Source organism: Chelonoidis abingdonii, chromosome 5, assembly GCF_003597395.2.
Source record: "Chelonoidis abingdonii isolate Lonesome George chromosome 5, CheloAbing_2.0, whole genome shotgun sequence".
Classification (NCBI taxonomy): Eukaryota; Metazoa; Chordata; order Testudines; family Testudinidae; genus Chelonoidis; species Chelonoidis abingdonii.
This window is the reverse complement of record NC_133773.1, coordinates 11,563,851-11,586,601: the sequence shown is the minus strand read 5'-3', so window position 1 is coordinate 11,586,601 and position 22,751 is coordinate 11,563,851. Positions and strand designations below refer to the sequence as shown.

Below are 22,751 nucleotides of genomic sequence, written 5' to 3'. Positions count from 1 at the left end.
GCTCTAAAGGAGCATTTTTAATGTTGCAAACTAACTGAAAGCAGAATTTTCTTGAGTACTTTCTAGTAAATCTATCACATTATTTTATATGGATTTGGACAAGAGAGACAGTGTCATTCACCATGCAAAACTGACTGAATCTTTGCATTAAGTATTGAGAGAAACACATCTTACCTATGAGTTGCTACACTGCTGCTCCACTAGGCTAGCACTTTCCCCCACTACCACTTTATGTTATTCTTCTATTATATGTGTGTGAGTTAGCAACTATTTTTGATAAGAGTATTTTCAGGAACACTGGCATATACCAAATACTCTGATAAGACACTATTCATGCATATCTGAGGTTCAAGAGAAAACCTGCTTTTCTGAAAATAATTATGCTGGATTGTCACTCCTGAAAATAGTGCCTCCAGTATAAATCTCACAAAAAAAATGCGTTAATTCTTAAGATTTGACCTTCTGAAGCAACTGCAGGCCAGTCCAAGGGCTGTACCTTAATAAATATGCTCTAAAACTACATACTTTAGAAGCCTCAGAACACTCTAGTAAATTGTTTTCAGGAGTGAGAAATGAGCTATTCTAAATTTGAAATTAAGACAATAACATTCTTAAGTACCTGAAGATGAACAAAGGACATGCAATGGACGCATAAGCACCTGTACAGCAGATTAGAGCACCTCATCATGCCTAACTCCCAATTCCAAGGGTAACTACAGAGATGAGCAAATCACGCAAAACTTCCCACACAGATCTAAATTACAACCCTCCATGAGCAAGTTGCTCAACCTCCACACCAGGAGAAGTCATGGGAGATGTACATTTCTTGTTCATGTGGAACTATGAAATTCCCCCAGATCTTGGCCTTGCAGTCCTTGAACATGCTGAGTAAAGAGCCCACTAAGGGGCAGATCTGCTCATCATTCAGAGCTATCGACCAAGATCCGGCTTCCAACTAGAAGTTAAAGCTCCATCAGGGGAATAAATGTTTAGCTCCCACCTACACAAATCTACAATTTCCATCCATAACAGATCACAGAAGCTGTAACACCAGCAAAGCCATAGAGGTTCATCTAGGATGGAACTCCCATTCAAACCACATAACCAACAAAGGTATCTGGAGTAGCACTCCTAGATCCTGAAGAAGCTGGACTACTGCCTGAGTTTTTGAGGATGCCTGCTGACAAGGATCTCTGAGGCTGCCCTGAAACTTTTATGGGGGCGGGAGGGAATTGTAAATGCTAATTATCCAACTCCTCTCTAGTCACTGTGGAACTGTTACGATTCCTTCAGATGGATGTCAAACACTTCAAGCCCTTAAAACCACAGTCTCTATAGATGTAATAGTTCAGCTATAGATCAGGCAACCAGCACAGAGAGCACACAAAAAGTGCTTCAAGACATAGGCACCGACTCCGTGCGCGCTCTGGGGCTGAAGCACCCACAGAAAAAAATTGGTGCGTGCTCAGCCCCCACCAGCAGCTCCCTGTGGCCCCGCCTCGTTGCTCCAGCTCAGCTCTGCCTCCTCTGCGAGCATGCCACCGCATCCTGCTTCTCCCCCCTCCCTCCCACCGCTTGCACCACCAAACAGCTGATTCGCGGGGCAGGGATGGAGGGGGGAGGAGAGGGAATGCCACGCTGGGGGAAGAGGCAGGGCCGGGGATTGGGGGTAGGGATCCAATAGGGGCAGGGACTTTGGGGATGGGGTTGGAATGCGGGCAGGGCCGGCGTAGGATGGGGTGGAAAGGGGTGGGGGGGCACGGGCACCCACGAGCACTAGAGAAAGTTGGCGCCTATGCTTCAAGGGGAACTCTGACAGATGCTAGCGTCCTCCACAAGAGGCCACATCCAGTGTCCCAAGGTAAGAAAACTGGGTCAGCTTGTGGTTAGAGATCTCCACAATATCTTAAAGTGGTTCTGTTGCCCTGCAGAACTGTGCCAGAGCAGAGCAACAGCTGAGGCAAGACAGTACACCATTTTCACCAAGTGCTCAAAGATACAATCTGTACTCAGAATACCACCTGTTGTAAGGAACACTAACTGCTGAAAATCCTGGAGCATTCCCAGGAGTTCATCAAGCCTCATGCACTGGCAGTACTAGAAGGTCATTAAAAAAAATATACAAGGAGGCTTATAAGTAATTATGCTTTACACTCTGGTTAACATAAGAACGGCTGTACCAGGTCAGACCAAAGGTCCATCCAGCCCAGTATCTGTCTACTGACAGTGGCCAATGCCAGGTGCCCCAGAGGAAGTGAAGCTAACAGGCAATGATCAAGTGATCTCTCTCCTGCCATCCATCTACATCCTCTGATGAACAGAGGCTAGGGACACCATTCTTTACCCTTCCTGGCTAATAGCCATTTATGGACTGAGCCACCATAAATTTATCCAGTTCCCTTTTAAACATTGTTATAGTCCCAGCCTTCACAACCTCCTCAGGTAGGGAGTGTCACAAGCTGATTGTGCGCTGTGCGAAGACGAACTTCCTTTTATTTGTTTTAAACCTGCTACCTATTAATTTCATTTGATGACCCCCTAGTTCTTGTATTATGGGAATAATAAAATAACTTTTCCTTATCCATTTTCTCCATATCACTCATGATTTTATATACCTCTATCATATCCCCCCTTAGTCTCCTCTTTTCCAAGCTGAAGAGGCCTAGCCTCCTTAATTTTTCCTCATATGGGACCCTCTCCAAACCCCTAATCATTTTAGTTGCCCTTTTCTGAACCTTTTCTAGTGCTAGAATATCTTTTTTGAGGTGAGGAGACCACATCTGTACAGTTATTTGTTAAGGGTCCTTCCTTGATACAGAATCCTCAGTGTCAACAGTTCCTGCTGCCTGTTAACATGTACTATCATACAGGATAACCTGGAGAGCTGCTTTTCACAGAAGCAACATACACTGAGTTTCTGTGACAAGATTTGACAATTACCCACCACTGATCTCCCCCTAAAGCACCAGACTTTTCACCAACATGCAAACAGTCTCGGCAATCAACTCAGTTTATAGGGCTGTTTATATCTCTTTGACTGTAAAGGGTTAACAAGTTCAGTAAGCCTGGCTGTCACCTGACCAGAGGAACCAATCAGGGACAGGATACTTTCAAATCTTGAGGGAGGGAAGTTTCTGTGTGTGCTGTTAGTTTTTGGTTGTTGTTCACTCTGGGGGCTCAGAGGGACCAGACGTGCAACCAGGTTTCTCTCCAATCTCCCTGATACAGGTTCTTATAGATTCAAATAGTAGAGTACTAGATAGATAAAGCGAGTTAGGCTTATGTTTGTTTTCTTTATTTGCAAATGTGCATTTGGCTGGAAGGAGTTTTAATTGTGCATTTGGCTGGAAGGAGTTCAAATTGTGTATTTTGCTGAAAGGATTTTAATTTGTACTTGAATACTTAGGCTGGGAGGGTATTCCCAGTGCCTATAGCTAAAAAACCCTGTACCTATTCCCTTAATTTGTATTTGAATAAGGCTGGGAGGGTATTCCCAGTGCCTATAGCTAAAAAACCCTGTACCTATTCCATTTAAATTTACAAAGATAATTTTTACTGTTTTTCTCTCTTTAATTAAAAGTTTCTTGTTTAAGAACCTGATTGTTTTTTTTTTTTATTCTGGTGAGACCCCAGGGGACTGGGTCTGGATTCACCAGGGAATTGGTGGGGAGAAAGGAGGGAAGGGGGAGAGAGAAAGGCTAATTTCTCTGTGTTAGGATTACTGTCTCTCTCAGGGAGAGTCTGGGAGGGGGAGAGAGAAAGAGGGGGGAAGGTGCATTTTCTCTCTGTTTAAGATTCAAGGAGTTTGAATCATAGTGATGTTCCAGGGTAACCCAGGGAGGGGAAGCCTGGGAGAGGCAACGGTGGGGGAAAGGGTTTACTTTCCTTGTGGTAAGATCCAGAGGGTCTGGGTCTTGGGGTTCCCCGGGCAAGGTCTTGGGGGGACCAGAGTATACCAGGCACTGGAATTCCTAGTTAGTGGCAGCACTACCGGTTCTAAGCTGGTATTTAAGCTTAGAGGAATTCATGCTGGTACCCCGTCTTTTGGATGCTAAGGTTCAGGGTGGGGAATTATACCATGACAAGGGCAGTTAGAGAGAATCAGGGAAGCAGAGGAATCTAAAAGAGAACAACAGGAACAGAATTAAAACAAATCAAGTGTCAATCTGAGGAAGGGCTAGATCAAAAACCTGAAAAGGGGAGGGATAGCTCAGTGGTTTGAGCATTGGCCTGAGCATTGGCCTGCTAAATCCAGGGTTGTGAGTTCAATCCTTGAGGGGGCCATTTGGGGATTGGTCCTGCTTTGAGCAGGGGGTCGGACTAGATGATCTCCTGAGGTCCCTTCCAACCCTAATGATCTATGATTCTCAGACACCAACTCCAGAAAAGTGTTGAATTGCAGATTATAAACCCCAAAATTAAAACTACTGAATCTTCTATGTAAATGCTAAAGCAGCACCCAATAAGAATAAGGACTGACTGGAGTTTGAATGAAGGACCCATGTATCTTGCTTAAAGAGCAGCATGTGATCAGAGCTCCAGCTATATTGTTAAATCTCTAGAGAAGGTAGCTCTCTCCAAGACTTTAAAAACTGACACCACCTACTAGTCCAAGGACTAGGCCTAAGAGCCAAAGTAAAGAAGGAGATGTGACATCACACCCTTGCCCTAAAAAAAAAAAAGAAGTCTTCTGCAACGTAAAGGAACAACCATGCACAGTATTTAACTGTAATAGTGCATATCAAATTTATAAAAAATAACTTGATAAATGTAAATTACTACACCTCATTTTTGCTGCAACTTTTCATTTTCTGGTTTCACTCCACTTTCTTACCTACAAGAGATCATAGTGTGTCTTTTCCCATCTTGTCTTCTGTTTATTTCCTCTCTTCTTTCTTTCCTTCTGCCCCCTTACCCTTGCCCTCATTAGACTTTCACCTCCCTTTTCCTTCTCCCAACTTCTGAATACCAATCTCTCTTCACTCACTCTATTCACACACAGGGCTCGGAAATTTTACCGGACACCTAAAAGTCAGTCCTAAAAAAGAAGTACCACTATGCACTTCTGACCTAAAATACAAGTGCCAGAAGACTGCTGCTGCTCCTCACAAAAAAGCATCAAGGGTGGCGTTGCATAGCACGCTCACATAACTTGAGCCCTGCTAACTATCAAGGTATAGCAACTATAAGACAAAAGAGTATTTATGGGGCTGTCATACTGACCAGGAAAGAAACCAGCCCCTCACTGTACCCCATTATGAAAGGAATCTCAATCCCTTCTTCTAAGAGGGTAATGTCCTGCAAACTGCTTGAGGAGTCTATTTCCATCTAGTGGGTGCCAAACACCCCAAATCTACCTCATATTCCCTGTGGACACTGCAAGATGTCTACTGCAGTGTTTCCCAAATGGTGAGTCCTGACTCACCAGTGGGTCACAGGGCCCTAGGCAAACACGCCTGGCGCAAAGCAGAGAGAGAGAGAGAGAGAGAGAGAGAGTGTGTGTGTGTGTGTGTGTTAGAGAGCACGCCTCCCCTGCACTCACCTCTCAGGCCTGGTCTACACTGAAGGGTGGGAGGTGGTGGTGAAAGAAATCGACCTAAGATACGCAACTTCAGCTATGAGAATAGGGAGCTTGGGTGCAGGATGAGATGCCCTGCAAGCCGTGACCTGTCCCGGACTCCAGCTGCTCCTAGGCAGAGGCACAGCAGGCGGCTCTGTATGCTGCCCCCGCTACCCCTTTGGCTGGGAACCACAGCCAGTGGGAGCTGCAGGGGCAGCACCTGCAGGTAGAAGCAGCAGGTACAGCCGCGAGCCACACCTCTGCCTAGGAGCAGCCACAAACCAGGACAGGTTGCCATTTGTGGGGAGCTGCCAGAGATGAGCGGCCCCTAGATCCAGCACCCCCTCCTGTGCCCCAAACCCCTGCCCCGAGGCTCCCCTGCACCCAAACTCCCTCCCAGAACCCACGCTCCACAGTCCCTCCCATGGCCTAACCCTGCACCCAAACTCACTCCCTCTTAGTTAACCAGCATCTCCCATTGCCCCAACATGCTGGATAAAACAGCTTTTACTGCACTTCTCATGGGAGTTTCTCAGTCAACATAAAGCTTAGTTAACTATAACTTTTAGCTCTCTTGGTAAGGTACTATATCCGATTCTTTTTTTTTTATTGTTTTACAGACTTTTTTTCTAAAGATTTCTCTACCTTGTTGCCATGTGAATAATGCTACATAAACTCAAAAAAAACTAACTATACAGGGGAAGACAATGAAACTGACTACACCATGCCATGAAATGTATAAAATAAATTTAGCAAAACCAATATTTATTGTAATCTTTCAGTTATGCAGGCCTTAGCAGGTACGAAAGTCTCAGACAACAATAGGATTTTCTAGTTGCGTCCAGCTAACATTAGCGAAATGAACCCCTACACTACCTGGACACTGGAAACTGATTTTTACCTAGGAGTTTGGGGCTGTCTTACTAACTTTACTACAGTTTTAAGAAATTCATCTAGAACTATACTTTACAAGGATCATTTGCTCCATCCGCATCTGTGCATATGTAAAAAAATACCCAAATGAACATACAGAATATATATATCTGCCTGAATAGCTATATAGAATGACATACTCAAATAAAGCACACAAAGTTTATAAAACAATAGCTTTCAGCATAGCTGCAATTACCCAGCTTTCAAATGATATGGGAATAATTTTCAACTCCCCCACCCAACCCCAAGAGTTCTTAAAATTTAGATAAATTTATTGCATGTTACATTCATCCAAAAATACAACCTGCTTCTTATATTCAAGAATACATAAATGAATTTACACAGAAAAAGATTACCTGTGCAAGAAGTCAGGAGCTTTATTTAGCAAAGTGTAGTACTGCCTCACAAACTCCCGCCCTACAAGCAGGGGACTTGGCTTCTCCATCACCATTTCTTTGGTACAGAGTGTCAAATGCTGTAATTAGACAAAAATTAATAAATTACTTTACAAACAACCCTGCAATTTAATATGTCCATCCATTCATCCCCTCACATGGATTTTTATGAAATCCTACGTAAAACAGGAATCACTGTTTGGTAAGAAACTACTACACCAACATGTAGTCTCAGACTTAAAAATACCTGAGTAACTCAAGACTGCTGTAGTTCAATCATTCGTTATCTTGACAAATTGATCTAATTTTCAAGATCTCTAAGTAATTAGCAAGCACACTAGTTTCAGTGGAGACAGACAAGAGGCAAGCTATACTTGTTAAATTCATTTAAATAAATACAACAAAACTATCCAAAATACTGGCGATTACAATTAGTTTACCCTTTATTAGCAAGAGGTTGATTAAAGTCATTAAAACCAAGTTTCATATGAAAGATTGTTACTTACTTATGTCCTTTGGTCTTTTTTATCTGTCAACAGCAGTACTTGCACTCAAGCAAATAACTTAACTTATTAAGAGGGGCTCACCACTTTTAATACAGTAAACTTATCTACCTTGTAAGTCTGCTTTTCCAAAAGGAATTATCCTTCAACACAAGTCATGGGAGAAATTCCTTAGCTATTAGAATTATCTGATGTTTCAAGGTACCTGTCTGGAGGTTCAGCAGCTTTGCTTTAATGACCATGCTCCAACCTCAGATGGCTCTGAATTTTCCAGCCCAGTTCCTTTCAAGAGTAGGAACTCAAACTCAGGTAAATTTGGCCCAATCAAGTAAGAAACATCCTGTAAGATACCAAAACTTGGGGAGTGGGGGAATTTCAAATTTCTCTACTTCAGAAGCAGGCTCCGAAGGAAAGAAGAACACAGCAGAATTCCTCCACAGATAGTCAATCTAAGGAGAAGAACTATACAAGTATGTATCTGTGGCAACAGTGCCTAAGACCATGATTTAAAGCTTCTTGAACACTAGCAAAGACACGAGCAGACTATTCCCTAGTCTACCAGAACTCAAAGTCCTTGAAGTGCACGTGACTGTCCCAATTCCCAGAAACTAAACATGCATAGTTTCTGCTCTGGACAAAACATTTCCTGTGTTTTTCCTACATGTACTCCCTTAACAGGCTACTTGGTTATCCTAGTAGAACCAACTTTGGAAAATCTGTTGTGAGCATCGTCCCTGGACCAAAGAAGTATTGAGGTTATCTGTTCTCAGATACAGATGGGCATTAGTCTCTACCAAAACCTGAAGAGGCCAATGAAATTCTCATGTGGAAGTTATTAAACACAAGCCACCACTATTGTATCAGTATTGACACCCTTTGGTCTCCACATCCCTCCTACACAGGTGTCCCTAATAAGCAAATATGCACATTGCAGCAAGCAGTGAACGAGCTAACAGGAACGTAACTTCCACTACAGTCCCAATCCAACATCTTTGGGAAGCAAACACAACTATGCTGACTATTGGGTATATACGCCAGCTGACTAAGACATCAATTTCAGTTTTAAAAGTCATGCCCAGTAATAGAAGAATTGATACAATTCAATCTTTTATCATCACATGACCCTCCATGTCCCTATCTCCCCAGAAGACAGAGCATTAAACACACTGAAGTGGTACCTTCATGAGAAAGTGGTTGTGAAACCAGAACTTCAACAATTCCTAAAGACACTTCAGCTTGCTACCCAAAGAAATTGGAAGTGTGAGAAATGCAAGGGCTGCAGGAGGAGCTAACACTAAGAAATTCAAAGGCATGTGACTCTTAGAAGGTGAAACAAACGGCATAACTTGGTGGTATGGCAACAGGTCTGGAGACCAACAGATGTACAACAAAACTAAAATAACGGAAACCTGCTGGATACTTCAGTGACTTGTAAATCCTGTCCTGCCCGACAGAGTCTCTAATGCCCAGCACTTGCAACTAATGCTAACGTTTCTGAGTCAAGCTTGTAGTGATGCATCGATACCATAGACTGTCAGTGATTTGCTGAGAGGCAATCAGAGAATTAGTACTCAGGAAAAAGGTGGATGAGGAAAGCAACAGTACCTCAACATTATACTCCTTGTACTGGCATGCTAGCAGGAAGGAAGCTGGTACTGCAATGCATTCCAGCCCAACTCTGCCCAATCGCAGACATCTCAACATGAGAGGGAAAGTTCTCTCATCACATCAGTGTAGCAAATGAAACTATTCATACACAGGCCCTCAGCTTCATTATCACCTTGATATATCAGCACAGGGGACAGAATTCCCTGTATGTTTCAGAACCCTGCTGCCCTGCCCACCACATCACTCCACTCCAATGCTATCCTGGAGCACCAGGGGGATAAGCAAGCTACAGGGAGCTGGCTCCCAGGTTCTGTAATCCCACTGGCACATCTCCACAGAGGAAGAAGCCACTGCACAGACACAACCCCTGCAGTGACCATGGCATGTCAAGGAAGCAAAGGAACCAGCAGTCTCTTTGCTCTGCCATTCCCTTAGTGCACCAGAATGGAGGGTATTGTCTAGGGTGAGGTCCCCTGTTATCTGAGCTCTGCATTCTCTCAGCCCAAAAGCACAGATGAGAGCTGGGTGCTCTAAGAAGTGCCTCACACTGTCAGGTTATGTCTACACTACGGGACTATTCCGATTTTACAGAAACCATTTTTTTAAAAGATTGTATAAAGTCGAGTGCACGCGGCCACACTAAGCACATTAATTCAGTAGTGTGCGTCCATGTACCAACACTAGTGTCGATTTCCGGAACATTGCACTGTGGGTAGCTATCCCATAGTTCCCGCAGTCTCCCCCGCCCCTTGGAATTCTGGGTTGAGAGCCCAGTGCCTGATGGGGCAAAACAAATTGTCACGGGTGGTTCTGGGTACAACCTCACCCCTCCCTCCGTGAAAGCAGCAGACAACCGTTTCGCGCCTTTTTTTCCTGGATGAACTGTGCAAACGCCATAGCACAGCAAGCATGGACCCTGCTCAGCTGAAGACCGCAGTCGTGGACATTGTAAACACCTTGCACATTCTCGTGCAGTCTAGGCGAGGAGGAGGTGGCTACGACAGCGCAGTGATGAGGACACGGACACAGAATTCTCTCAAACCGCGGGTCCCTGCGCTTTGGAGATCCTGCTGGTAATGGGGCAGGTTCTAGCCATTGAATGCCGATTTTGGACCCGGGAAACAAGCACAGACTGGTAGGACCACATGGTTTTGCAGGTTTGGGACGATTCGCAGTGACTGCGAAACTTTCGCATGCGTAAGGGCACTTTCATGGAACTTTGTGACTTGCTTTCCCCTGCCCTGAAACGCCAGAATACCAAGATGAGAGCAGCCCTCACAGTTGAGAAGCGAGTGGTAATAGCCCTCTGGAAGCTTGCAACGCCAGACAGCTACCGGTCAGTCAGGAATCAAAGTGGGAAAATCTACTGTGGGAGCTGCTGTGATGCAAGTAGCCAAAGCAATCATTAAGCTGCTGCTACGAAAGGTAGTGACTCTGGGAAATGTGCAGGTCATAGTGCATGGCTTTGCTGCAAGGGGATTCCCTAACTGTGGTGGGGCGATAGATGGAACCCATATCCCTATCTTGGCCCCAGAGCACCAGGGCACCCAGTACATAAACGGAAAGGGGTACCTTTCAATGGTGCTGCAACCACTGCTGGATCATAAGGGACGTTTCACCAACATCCACATGGGATGGCCGGGAAGGGTTCATGACGCTCGCGTCTTCAGGATCACTACTTTGTTTAAACGGCTCCAGCAAGGGAATTACTCCCCAGACCAGAAAACAACAGTTGAAGATGTTGAAATGCCTGTAGTTATCCTGGGGGACCCAGCCTACCCCTTGATGCCATGGTTCGTGAAGCCATACACAGGCAGCCTGGACAGTAGTCAGGAGTTGTTCAACTACAGGCTGAGCAAGTGCAGAATGGTGGTAGAACGTGCATTCGGCCATTTAAAGGCACGCTGGCGCACATTACTGACTCGCTCAGACCTCAGCCAAACCAATATCCCCATTGTTATTGCTGCTTGCTGTGTGCTCCACAATCTCTGTGAGAGTAAAGGGGAGACCTTTATGGCAGAGTGGGAGGCTGAGGCAAATCACCTGGCCCCCGATTATGTGCAGTCAGACACGAGGGCGATTAGAAGAGCACACCAGGAAGTGGTGTGCATCAGAGCAGCTTTGAAAACAAGTTTCATCACGGGCCAGGGTACGGTCTGACTGTTGTGTTTGTTTCCCCTTGATGAACCCCACCATCCTCCCTTGATTGACTCATTCCCTGTAAGTAACCCACCTTCCCGCTTCGCTTAAGGCTTGCTTAAGGAAATAAAGTCACTATCGTTTAAAAATCATGTATTCTTTATTAATTCAGTATAAAAAGAGGGAAAGAACTGACAAAGTAGCCCAGGTGTGGTTTGGGAGGAGGATAGGAGGGAAGGAAAAGGCCACTAAAAAAGTTTCAAAGTAATGACAGCCTTTTGGTTGGGCTGTCCATGGGGGTGGAGTGGGCGGGTGCACGGAGTCTTCCCCCACGCGTTCTTACACGTCTGGGTGAGGAGGATATGGAACATGGTGAGGGTGGTTACACCGCGGCTGCAGCGGCACTCTGTGATCCTGCTGCTGTTCCTGAAGCTCCACCAGACGCCGGAGCATGTCAGTTTGATCACGCAGCAGCCCCAGCATTGCATCCCGCCACCGCTGATCTTCCTGCCTACACCTCTGATCTTCCTAAATACCACCCTCTCATCTCGAGCTCCCTCTCCTGTCCTCACGTTCACTGGCATCTTCCTGTAATTGATACCACGTCCTTCCACTCATTCAGATGAGCTCTTTCATTGCAGGTCACTTCCATGATTTCCAAGAACATTTCATCTCGCGTCTTTTTTTCCGCCGCCTATCTGAGATAGCCTTCTGGATGGAGTAGGGAGGCTTGAAAAATTTGCAGCTGCATGAGGGAGGGAAAAAAGAAGAGAAGTATTTTAAAGATACATTTACGGAGAACAATGCTATACTCTTTCATGGTGAACAACACTATTCACCTTACATAGCACATGTGATTTCACTACAAGGTCGCATTTTGCATCTTAATATTGAGTGCCTGCGGCTCTGATGTTACGAGATCTCACAGACGCAGGTCCGGGCACAGAATTCAGTCTTGCAGCGGCCATGGTAAGCCACTGTCTTTCGGCTTCTGCAGCCTTCATTATACACAGTGCCTCCTTTCCCAAATACCAAGCAAAGCCCGTTCAGTGCTGCTTTCTCTTCCTGTACAACAATGCAGCAGCAGAAACCACTCCCCCATCCAATTCTCTGGGATGATCGCTTTACCCCTCCCCCACCGCGTGTAGCTGGTATCATGGAAGATCACTGCGAGCCCCGCCCCCCTCCCGTGTGAAAACGTGCAGAAGATCCCTCTAGCCAAACGCGAAAAGCTCAGCTTCCATCCCGCCATCCCCCCCCCGTGCTTGGCTACCTGCAGGAAGGATTTCTTTTAAGCAACAGGCAAACAGCCCAGTAGGAATGGCCATCTCTGTCCCCTTAATTAAATTCCTGAATTTCACACTAGGTTACCATGAATGGATATCACTCTCCTGAGGATAACACAGCAGATAGATAAAGAACGGATGTTGCTTGAATGCCAGCAAACACCGGACCATACCACAGCAAGGCTTGTCATGCACGTGATACCAGATTACTGCTACATGCATGGCTGTGGTCAAGTGTCCTAGCCATGGAGGACGGAATAAAGCTGCCCCTGCCCAGAAACTTCTGCAAAGGCTTGGAGTACCTCCAGGAGAAAGCTTCATGGAAGAAGTCCCTGGAGGATTTCCGCTCCATCCCCAGACATGTTAACAGACTTTCCAATAAACTGTACTGGCCGCGAATGCATCCAAGTCCTCAGGGCAAATCAATCATTAAAAAACGCTTGCTTTAAACCATGTTTTATATTTAACAAAGGTACACTCACCAGAGGTCGCTTCCATGGCTTCATTGTCTGGGATAGTGGCTTGGGAGGCGGGGAGGGTAATTCCATCAGGGTGAGAAAAGCTCCTGGCTGTTGGGGAGAACGAGTGCTGTGTGCTCTCTGCAAGCTCATCCTTCTTCCTCCTCTCATCCCTCCCCGTCCGCAGAACCCTCAGCCATGCTGAGATTACCACCCCCACCTCGAAATCACACGACAGGGGTGGGGAGTGGTTGGCGGACCCCCCCCACCCCAAGAACTGGCATTGCAGCTCAGTGTAGAGGTGGCTTGGTTTTGGCCCTGCCCCGGACCTTCCGTTCGCTTCTTTGGTTTCTGGTAGGCTTGCCTGAGCTGCGCTTAACTTCCCTTCACACAGCACTGTACTGAGTCCCTGGTGTCAGCCTCTCTGCACCATGGCCTTGGAAATTTACTTTCAAATGTTTTTTCATTTCATCTTTTGGAACGGAGTTCTGTTAGCACAGAAAATCTCTCCCCATATAGCAATCAGATCCAGTACCTCCGTGCGGTCCATACTGGAGCTCTTTTCGATTCTCAGGCAGACTGCATTGTTTTACCATCCATGCTGGAGCTCTTTTTGGATTTGAGACTGCATCGCCACCCATGCTGATCACAGCTCCACGCTGGGCAAACAGGAAATGCAATTCAAAAGTTCACGGGGCTTTTCCTGTCTACCTGGCCAGTGCATCCCAGTTCAGATTGCTTTCCAAAGCAGTTACAATGGTGCACCGTGGGATACTGCCCGGAGGCCAATACCATTGATTTGCGGCCACACTAACCGTAATCCGACATGGCAATACCGATTTTAGCGCTACTCCTCTCGTCGGGGAGAAGTACAGAAACCGGTTTAAAGAGTCCTTTATATTGATATAAAGGGCCTTGTTGTGTGGAGAGGTGCAGGGTTAAATCGATTTAACACTGCTAAATTCAGTTTAAACACATAGTGTAGACCAGGCCTTGTACTTCTCAACAATAGAGAACAGCTTTGGTCAGTTGCTCCAGCCCACCAAGTCAACAGCCCCACCATGCAACTCTCTCAAAATACCATGTCACAGGATGGCAGGTTTGGAATCATAGAATATCAGGGTTGGAAGGGACCTCATGAGGTCATCTAGTCCAACTCCCTGCTCAAAGCAGGACCAATCCCCAGACAGATTTTTTCCCCAGATCCCTAAATGGCCCTCTCAAAGATTGAACTCACAACCCTGGGTTTAGCAGCCCAACGCTCAAACCACTGAGCTATCCCTCCCTCCCACCAGACTAAGAGAAACCTCTATTTTATCCAGATGGCACCCTCTTAACTCTCAGAAGGCACATGAGTTTCCAGGAGCGCCTCTGACATTAGCATAAAACCTCTTCCTGATACACACTTCTGATCTCAGCTTCTAGACAACCCAGTGCCTGCTTTCCAATGACAATTAGTGTGAAGCTTCTCAGAAAGAGCCATGACACAAGACACTATTACACTTCCATAAGGCTCTGGAGCCTCACATATACACTCCCATGGATGCAATGGTAGGATATGCTGATAACACCAGTCTTGTTAGATGCCAGGTGCCTTCTTCACATCAGTGTGCTTGTCTTACAATGAAGCACTGACTAGAACAGAGTACAAGCACATGACCTTTTCTGCTTTGAGAAGGGCCATACTCAGTGTGCCATGGCACTAATTTTCGAGTCCTGAGCTAACTGCAAATGAACTGCCCTCTACTGAAGCACTGTGAAAAGTCCAATCGGAAGAGAGTCAACCTGATAAATTGATTTTGCCCAGAGACTCAAAGCTAAGTCAGAAGTGCAGCTGAACAGCTGTCATCAATATCCCAGGTTCAGCAACAACAGGGAACCTACAAAAGTGAAACAAAATATTTGTCAGCCACTGAAGTCTCAGGCAGTTTAGCTCAGCGAAGCACCAAACAAGAATCAAACACAGAGTTCCAAGCCAAGTGTCAATGCCAAGGACTGCTAGCTATTAAAACTGACTAAAAAAAAACAAAAACAAAAACAAAACCACACATCATACTTGAGGCAGTACCTTAAAAAAAACCCAAAGCTCTAAGATAAACAGCTGGTACAGAGCTGAACCTAAGATACCTATATTAGTTAAAACTGTGATAGTGAGCCAAAGAGAGAATGGTATGCTCAATTATCACAGAAGACGTAAGATTCCAAACAGGACATGCAGCAATAAACTGCATCAGCTGGAACTGCTGGAAGTGCCAATAAGGAGCTCTTGATAACCACATATAAAAAGGAACTGCCTGGAACATTCTGGGGCCTGGGCCCAAGGACTGAGGCTAGAGTATGCTCAGTAAGACAGGGCCCTCAAGTCGGCCTACACAGTCCTGAAGGGGTATGTATGTGGGGGGGTGTCTAATGGATTTGGAAGCTCCCCAGCTTGATTCACAATGATAAACACGACACAGAAGTGAAAATCCTCCATAGACATTAACTTTAGAAATGCATGGAGCTTGATTTCAATACATTAAAAAACTCCTTTCATGCAGAAGGAGGGGACACTGTGTGTTTTCATCATCACTGTGTGGTGTTGTTTTTTTTAAGTTACCGTAGGACAAATACAGTCAATGGAAGCCACTCAATGTCAAGTTTGTACAGGATTTATAAGAACCAGCCCTATGTTCTCAGGTATAAATAGGGTAAAGCAAAGGCTTTCATATGCCACAGACAAACACAAGAGAAATACCTTAAGTACAAAATAAAGCACTGTTAGGTTTGCCCATAGGAACACAATGCAATACTGGATCAGACTAGTGACTCAAGTAGCGTAAAATCCCATGGCTTACAGTGGCAAGTACCAGCTCTCTGAGGGGATGATTCAAGAAACCCTGCAGAAGGTAGTTAAGCAATAAGCAACCCACCAAAGACTGGTTTAGGCCCTGAAATATGAGGGTTTGTTTTTAACATTTTTACTATACTCTGAATACTCATATTAACCATAAGAAAGTCCAGTCTTACCTGAATCCTGTTGCACTCAACCTCAATTACATACTGTGGCACTAAGTACAAGTAATGCATTGAGAGAGAAGTGTTTCCCTTTATCATTTTCGATTTGCTACTTTTCAATCTCACTGAGCATCTCCTTATTCTTCTATTACAACGAAGGATGAAGAGAACTTACTGTTCTACTTTCACCATATAATTTTTTCTTCCCTTATATCCCCTTTTTAAAGCAAGCAATCCCATTCTTCTCAGCGCCTTCATATAAGAGTTTGTCGATGCTTGTTATCACTACTGCGACCAGTCTCTGAACACACTATTTCTGCTACTTCCTTTGAAATAGGGACAAGAGCTGAAGAGATGAGTGTAACATTGATTTGTATCATGTCATCACAGTAAAACCTGGGTTATCCATAGGGCCCTCCCAAATTCACAGTCCATTTTGGTCAATGTCATGGTCATAGGCTTTTAAAAATTGTAAATTTCATAATTTCAGCCATTTAAATCTGAAATTTCACAGTGATTTAATTGTAGGGGTCTTGACCCAAAAAGCAGTTGTGAGGAGGTAGCAAGGTTATTGGTTGAGGGTGTGTGATACTGTTACCCCCACTTCTATGCTGCTGGTGGTGGTGGCGCTGCCTTCAGAGTTGGGCAGCTGGACAGCAGCGGCTGCTGGCCAGGGGCCCAGCTCTGAAGGTAGAGTCTCCACAAGCAGCAGCGCAGAAGGATGGCATGGTATAGTATTGCCACCCTTACTTCTGCGCTGCTGCCCACAGAGCTGGGCCCTCAGGAAACAGCTACCACTCACCCTGAAGGCAGCAGTGCAGAAGGGTGGCATAGCATGGTATTGCCACCCTTACTTCTGCACTGCTGCTGGCAGGGCGCCACCTTCAGAACTAGGTGCCTGGCAACCAGCTGCTGCTCTGTGCTGCCTTCAGAGCTGGGCAGGTGGAGAAGGGTAACAATAGGGCAGCCCCCCTAAAATAGCCTTCTGATCCCTCCATAACTCCCTTTTGGGTCAGGACCCTCAATTTGAGAAATGCAGGTCTCATCCGTGCAATCTGTACAGTATAGGGTACAAGCACTCAAAAGACCAGATTTCATGGTGGGACACCACATTTTACGATCTGTGACATGTTTTTCATGGCCATGAATTTGGTAGGGCCCTAGTTATCCGGCTCTTTACCAACCAGAAAGCTCTATAAAATGGCATTGCAGGAAATGTGAAGGATGCATGCTCTGGGAGGCAGTCTGGGTGCAGGAGGGGGCTCAGGGGAGGGGTTTGGGGCATGGGAGGGGTATCGGAGTACTGGATCCAGGCGGCACTCACCTTGGGTAGCTCCCCGCAAGCAGTGACATGTCCCTGCTGCTCCTATGTGGAGGTATGGCCAGGCAGCTGTGAGCTGCCTCCACTCACGGGGACATCCCTGCAGCTCCCACTGGCCGCAGTCAATGCTCCAAGGCAGAGGAACAACCATAGTGGCTCCATGCACTGTCTCCATCCCAAGCACTGGCTCCACAGTTCCCATTGGCCAGGGACCATGACCAACAGGAGCTACGAGGGAGGCACCTGCAGGTGGAGTCAGCTCGCACTGAGTATTCTTTGTCACAGGTGCTTGGCTACCTGGCTCTTGTTCACATGCCCAGGGTCTACTGGGTGTCAGGAAGGAATTTTCTCCCAGTTCACTGTGGGGGATTTTCCCCTTCCTCTGCAGTGTGTGGGTGCAGGTCCCTGTCCCTTTCTGGGATTATCTGGGTATAACTAATTTATTTCCCTGCCATTACAGGACTGCCTCAAGCACTAGCACACCTCAGTCCGTCCTGCTCTCTGCCTGGTGCAGATAGTAGTCTAGTCTCCGGCAGACTGTAATGCTTTGGTCTCCTTTCAGGTGTTGGGTTTAGTGTGCAAGACCTGCCTGGTGCAGGTTGCCTGTGATATCAGGCTAAATGATCAAGCGGGCCCTTCTGGCCAAAACTCCATGATTATAACTCACGCTGTAAACGGATACACAACTGGCATGCAGAATGAAGTTATGCAGCACTAGGCATTAACTTTATTATGTATAAGAATTGGGTTTTTTATAATTAAATCTAATTCTTTCACTAAAATTAGTTCCATGTGGAACTATAAAAGTAGCAGTGCTATGTTTGATAAAAAATGCCAAATTGCTATCATCATTAAGGGCTGCACAGCCAAAAGTTAATAGATCTGGATGCCACTTGATAAGCAAATTTCCTATAAATCAAAGTTGCCTTTAAAATATTGAAATATTTGATCTTTCCTTCAGGTTATTCCACTAAATGTGTATAAACAAAATTGTGAAAGATGTCATGTCTGAGATAAGCCATCAGTAAGGTACCTCAGAGATCAGCACTGGGCTGTTGTGCCTGTGTAGAGAAGAAAAGTTTGCAAACAAGACCAAAAATTGTAAGTCTCTTTAGTGACAGATTAATCCCAGAGAGATTTAAACAACTCAGGGCAGTGATCTATAAAACAGGTGATTAGCCCAATGTGACCTATGTAGAGTCATTCATGGTAGGACTAAAGATCCAAAGACCATGTGTGTGTGTCTGGACAGACATCACAAATGTACTGAACCCTGGTGATGCCTCATCTGAAGGGCTGTATCCATTAATGGTGTTGCTAAAACGTAGAGGCACAAATTATGAACGAGGTTCAGAAAAGTGCAACTAAAAGTAAAAAATATGGCCTGTTTTACCACAGACATAATAGACAGATAAGCCTGTATGCTTTAGAGAAGACAGTTACTACAGGAAATCTTGTCATTTGTTTCTATGAAGAAAACTTTGGGCACACCAATATTTTGTGACATACAAGGACTACTAAAGCACCGTTCTTTGTACCCACAATTTCATCACCAAAGCTCCAACAATTAGAGTACTCTTAACAAGGACAGCCAGCGCAATACAGCCATTAAACACCACAGTCCAGCTTTGGTGTAGAACAGCAATACTCTACTCTGGCTCTATAGACATGCGTAGCTGTGCATGGACCACCTGCAACAGGCTTTTGATGTGCACTTCACTCAATACCAGGTTCCAAGCCAGTTACAACAGATGCATACTCCATAATGCAGCGTGGAATAGAAAAGGAGATGCTAGGATCCCTTGAAAGCAGAAATGAAGTGTTCCTCCTTATGTTAACCAAGTGCGAAACAGAGTGATATTCTCCTCAAAGTACAATAAAAAATGCAGATGTTTTACAACCATCAAACATCAAAGGTGTTCATTGTAACAGATTAATTGCATCTCAATCCAGACAGTATAGGAGGGAGGTAATCTCCCATAGATGAGATCAATGGAAGCATGCAAACTGGATCTACCTCCATTTTGGATAGCCAGCCCTCTCCAAGCCTTCCCCAAGGGTCAGTCCTAGGGCCAATCCTATTCAATTTATTCATAAATGATCTGGAGAAAGGGGTAAACAGTGAGGTGGCAAAGTTGCAGATGATACTAAACTACTCAAGATAGTTAAGACCAAAGCAGACTGTGAAGAACTTCAAAAAGATCTCACAAAACTAAGTGATTGGGCAACAAAATGGCAAATGAAATTTAATGTGGATAAATGTAAAGTAATGCACATTGGAAAAAATAACCCAATTCTTTATACATACCAATATGATGGCTATTTAGCTACAACGAGTCAGAAAAAAGATCTTGGTGGTCATTGTGGAACAGGTTCTAGCTGAGACGTCCACGGCAGCTTGCAGAGGCGGTCAATAAATGCGAACAAGATTTAGGGAATCATTAAAAACGGGATAGAGCATAAGACTGAGAATATATTGATGCCACTAATATAAATCCATGGTATGCCCAGATCTTCAATACTGTGTACAGATGTGGTCACCTCCACCTCAAAAAGATATTTCTAGCACTAGAAAAGTTCAGAAAAGGGCAACTAAATTGCATTTAGGGTTGGCAGAGGGTCCATTATGAGGAAAAATTAAGTGAGGCTAGGCCTCTTCAGCTTGGAAAAGAAGACGTAAAGGAGGATATGATAGAGGTATATAAAATCATGAGTGATGTAGAGAAAGTGGATAGAAAAGTTATTTGACTACTTCCATAATACAAGAACTAGGTCACAATGAAAAATTAATAGGCCAGCAGGTTAAAACAATCAAAAGGAACTTCTTCTTCACACAGCGCACAGTCAACTTGTCGATCTCCTTACCCGCGAGAGGTTTTTGAAGGCTGGAACTATAACAATGTTTAAAAGGGAACTGGATAAATTCATGGTGGCTAAGTCCATAAATGGCTATTAGCCAGGAAGGGGAAAGAATGGTGTCCCTAGCCTCTGTTCATCAGAGGATGTAGATGGATGGCAGGAGAGAGATCACTTGATCACTGCCTGTTAGCTTCACTCCCTCTGGGGCACCTGGCATTGGCCACTTTCGTTAGACAGATACTGGCCTAGATGGACCTTTGGTCTGACCCGGTACAGCCATTCTTATGTTCTAAAAGATTCCTTAATTTTAAAGCTTACTATTCCCCACTTCATCCAACATAGCCTAGACTCACTGACTTTCATGGTACACTGCAAAGCGTATCAGGAAGCAGCTTGATGGGACTGTATGATTGTGGGGCAAGAGTTTTCTGGGGAGCTACTGGTGGATTAACCTGCATAATCAGACCCGAAGGCAACAGATGCTTAATAAGTACCATTTAAGTCAACGGGACTATTCACATATCTAAGCTCTTGCAGAACTGGTGGCTCTTAAGTATGTCACAGGCACCTAGAGTAATAAATACCATTTTACAAGTTTCGCCATAAATCTCTAACAATGCTAGTCTCGCTACAGCTCCATTCACTGACCCAAGTGGCTCTTCATTTGTGAAAACTGAACGCCATTGGTAGTGTGTGTTGCTAATGGAGTTCAGGTACTGGACTGCGTGGTAAGATAATAGAAAGCAGGAATTTATCAAATTAGTTATATAAGAGATCAGGCCAGTAAACTATCACAGAGGGCTTCAGTCCCCTCCATGGGGTCATGAGATACCCCTCTGATCAAGATAACAAATTACCAATAAACCTTGGTTGGGTTTATGAAGGGTAATTGCTCTGGTATGGCAACTTGTGTTCCTCACTGTTATCACTGCACTTGCACTGTTCTTACTATTTTCCATTAAAACAGAATAAAAAAGGTTACTTTAAAAAAAATAGTACAATGAAAGCAAACAGTACTTTAAAACTTAAGGTCAGGGACTTGTCTCCTCAGTATAAACACCCTGTAAGCGGAGATACTATACTGTTAGTCTGAAGACTCATCTATGAATGGACAAATATTTCATTCATGTAAATGATACTGGATAGGCAAAATAGAAAACTTGCTGGACAAGAGATGCAAAAAAAGCTGACCTTTCAGGACAGGGAGCATCTTACTCTGAATATGCACAAAACATTCACAGCACAGATCTTCTAACCCTGTACAGGGTGACCAGGGAGGACCTTTTTCTAAACCACATAGATATCTGTAAATTTCAGTGTTAAATCTGGTGTAATAAACAGGAGACATACCCTTTGACCCCAATGTAACACAGGGATCAACTGAGCTCCTGGAAGGAACAGAGGAGAACATGGCAAATTTATTTAAAAAGAAGTTAGTCCATCCACCACCTCCCTCATGCTCTGATGTTACCTTTACTGAACAAAGGAGAGATTGAAGGAGGGGGGAAATAAAGTGAGGTGGCAGCTCTCTCCCACAGGGTCTAGCATTGACCTGTTGCCTACCCCTCTAGTGTTTCTGCTAAAAGGACAGATAGGCGGGGTTTGAAATATTTACTACGCAATTAACAGCCAGAAAGATTCAAACCTATGTAGAAGGCCACACCAGGAAGTTCATGGGGCAATGCCACATTGAATAACCCGGCTTCACCCCCAATAAGGGAAGAGTATGCTGAGATTCCTACTCAGGTGCGCTCTCTGGCATCAGCTCATGAATTTTATCTTCTCTACCAACCTTTCTCTTATTTGCATCCTAAATACTTCCACGTATGCCAACTAATACCTCTTCCTCCTTGATGTATAATCCTTTCTGCTATTTGGAGACTAACTTCCCTCCCCCTATTCCTGCCCCAGTGCCACTTTATAACCCTTTCACAAGCACATGACACATTTGAGAAAAATCTTTGCTCAAATCAAGCCTAGCAGTACCCTTTTATTTTATTCTCCTCTGACAGCTGTCCAGTCTGTCACTTTTTCCAAGAGTGGTACTCAAAACTGAATATTAAAGAGGTGATCAGAAATGAAACAGAAAAACTAGCACCTGCCTACTTTGGGATCCCCCTGCATACCCTGCCTAAAACTACCCTGGCCGTTTTCGGGCTCCTTTCAGTTCAATGTGCACAGAACCATGAGCCAGGCATGCTGAGCGGAGTTGTTTTAGCTGAAGCCTGCAGGAAAGCTGTTCCCGGCCCGGTGTCAGGACCTGTAGAAGAAAAGGGTCTGACACACCAAGTGTAGCCATGTTGGAGGTGGGCCCAGCGTTACAGAGAGCAGCATATCCAGGCAGGGATTTAGGAACAAGGCCGCTGGTTTTGAACCAACCCCAACACGAGCGGGGCCCCAAGCCAGCGGAGGAGGAGGAACATGGCTGCACCTGTGAGGAGGGGGCAGCAGCACTGCCCGGGCTGGAGGCCGAGGGGAGACACTGCCGGGGCGGGGAGGCGCGATACTCCCGGGTAGCAGGTAGCTCTGCCGGCCAAGGGAAGCGGCAGGCGAGCCGGGATACGGCGCAACCCCCATCTGACCCGAGGACTGCGCCGCGCCGTGACCCAGCCCGCGGGCCACCGCCCCTCCTGCTCCAGCCGCCCGATGCGCTGCGGGCTCCGCCGGGGCAGGCTAGGAGCCGCCCCACGGC

The 22,751-nt window shown here is 45.3% G+C and overlaps 1 protein-coding gene across 3 annotated transcripts in view; it reads right to left on the bottom strand.

The window, feature by feature from the left end:
• G3BP2 (G3BP stress granule assembly factor 2) overlaps window positions 1-22,338 on the bottom strand; it is a 50,923-nt gene extending 28,585 nt beyond the window's left edge. For 2 of the 3 annotated variants that reach the window (XM_032762328.2, XM_032762329.2), the window contains exons 1-2: window positions 22,201-22,338; window positions 6,850-6,968 (exon numbers count right to left, since the gene is read on the bottom strand). In XM_032762328.2, the coding sequence (XP_032618219.1) occupies window positions 6,850-6,944 (95 nt within the window). In that variant the 5' untranslated portion in view covers window positions 6,945-6,968; window positions 22,201-22,338. Of the gene's footprint in view, window positions 1-6,849; window positions 6,969-14,667; window positions 14,763-22,200 lie in introns of those variants that run through there. The other variant, XM_075066066.1, reaches the window with a different exon arrangement.
• Window positions 22,339-22,751: the final 413 nt, after the last annotated feature.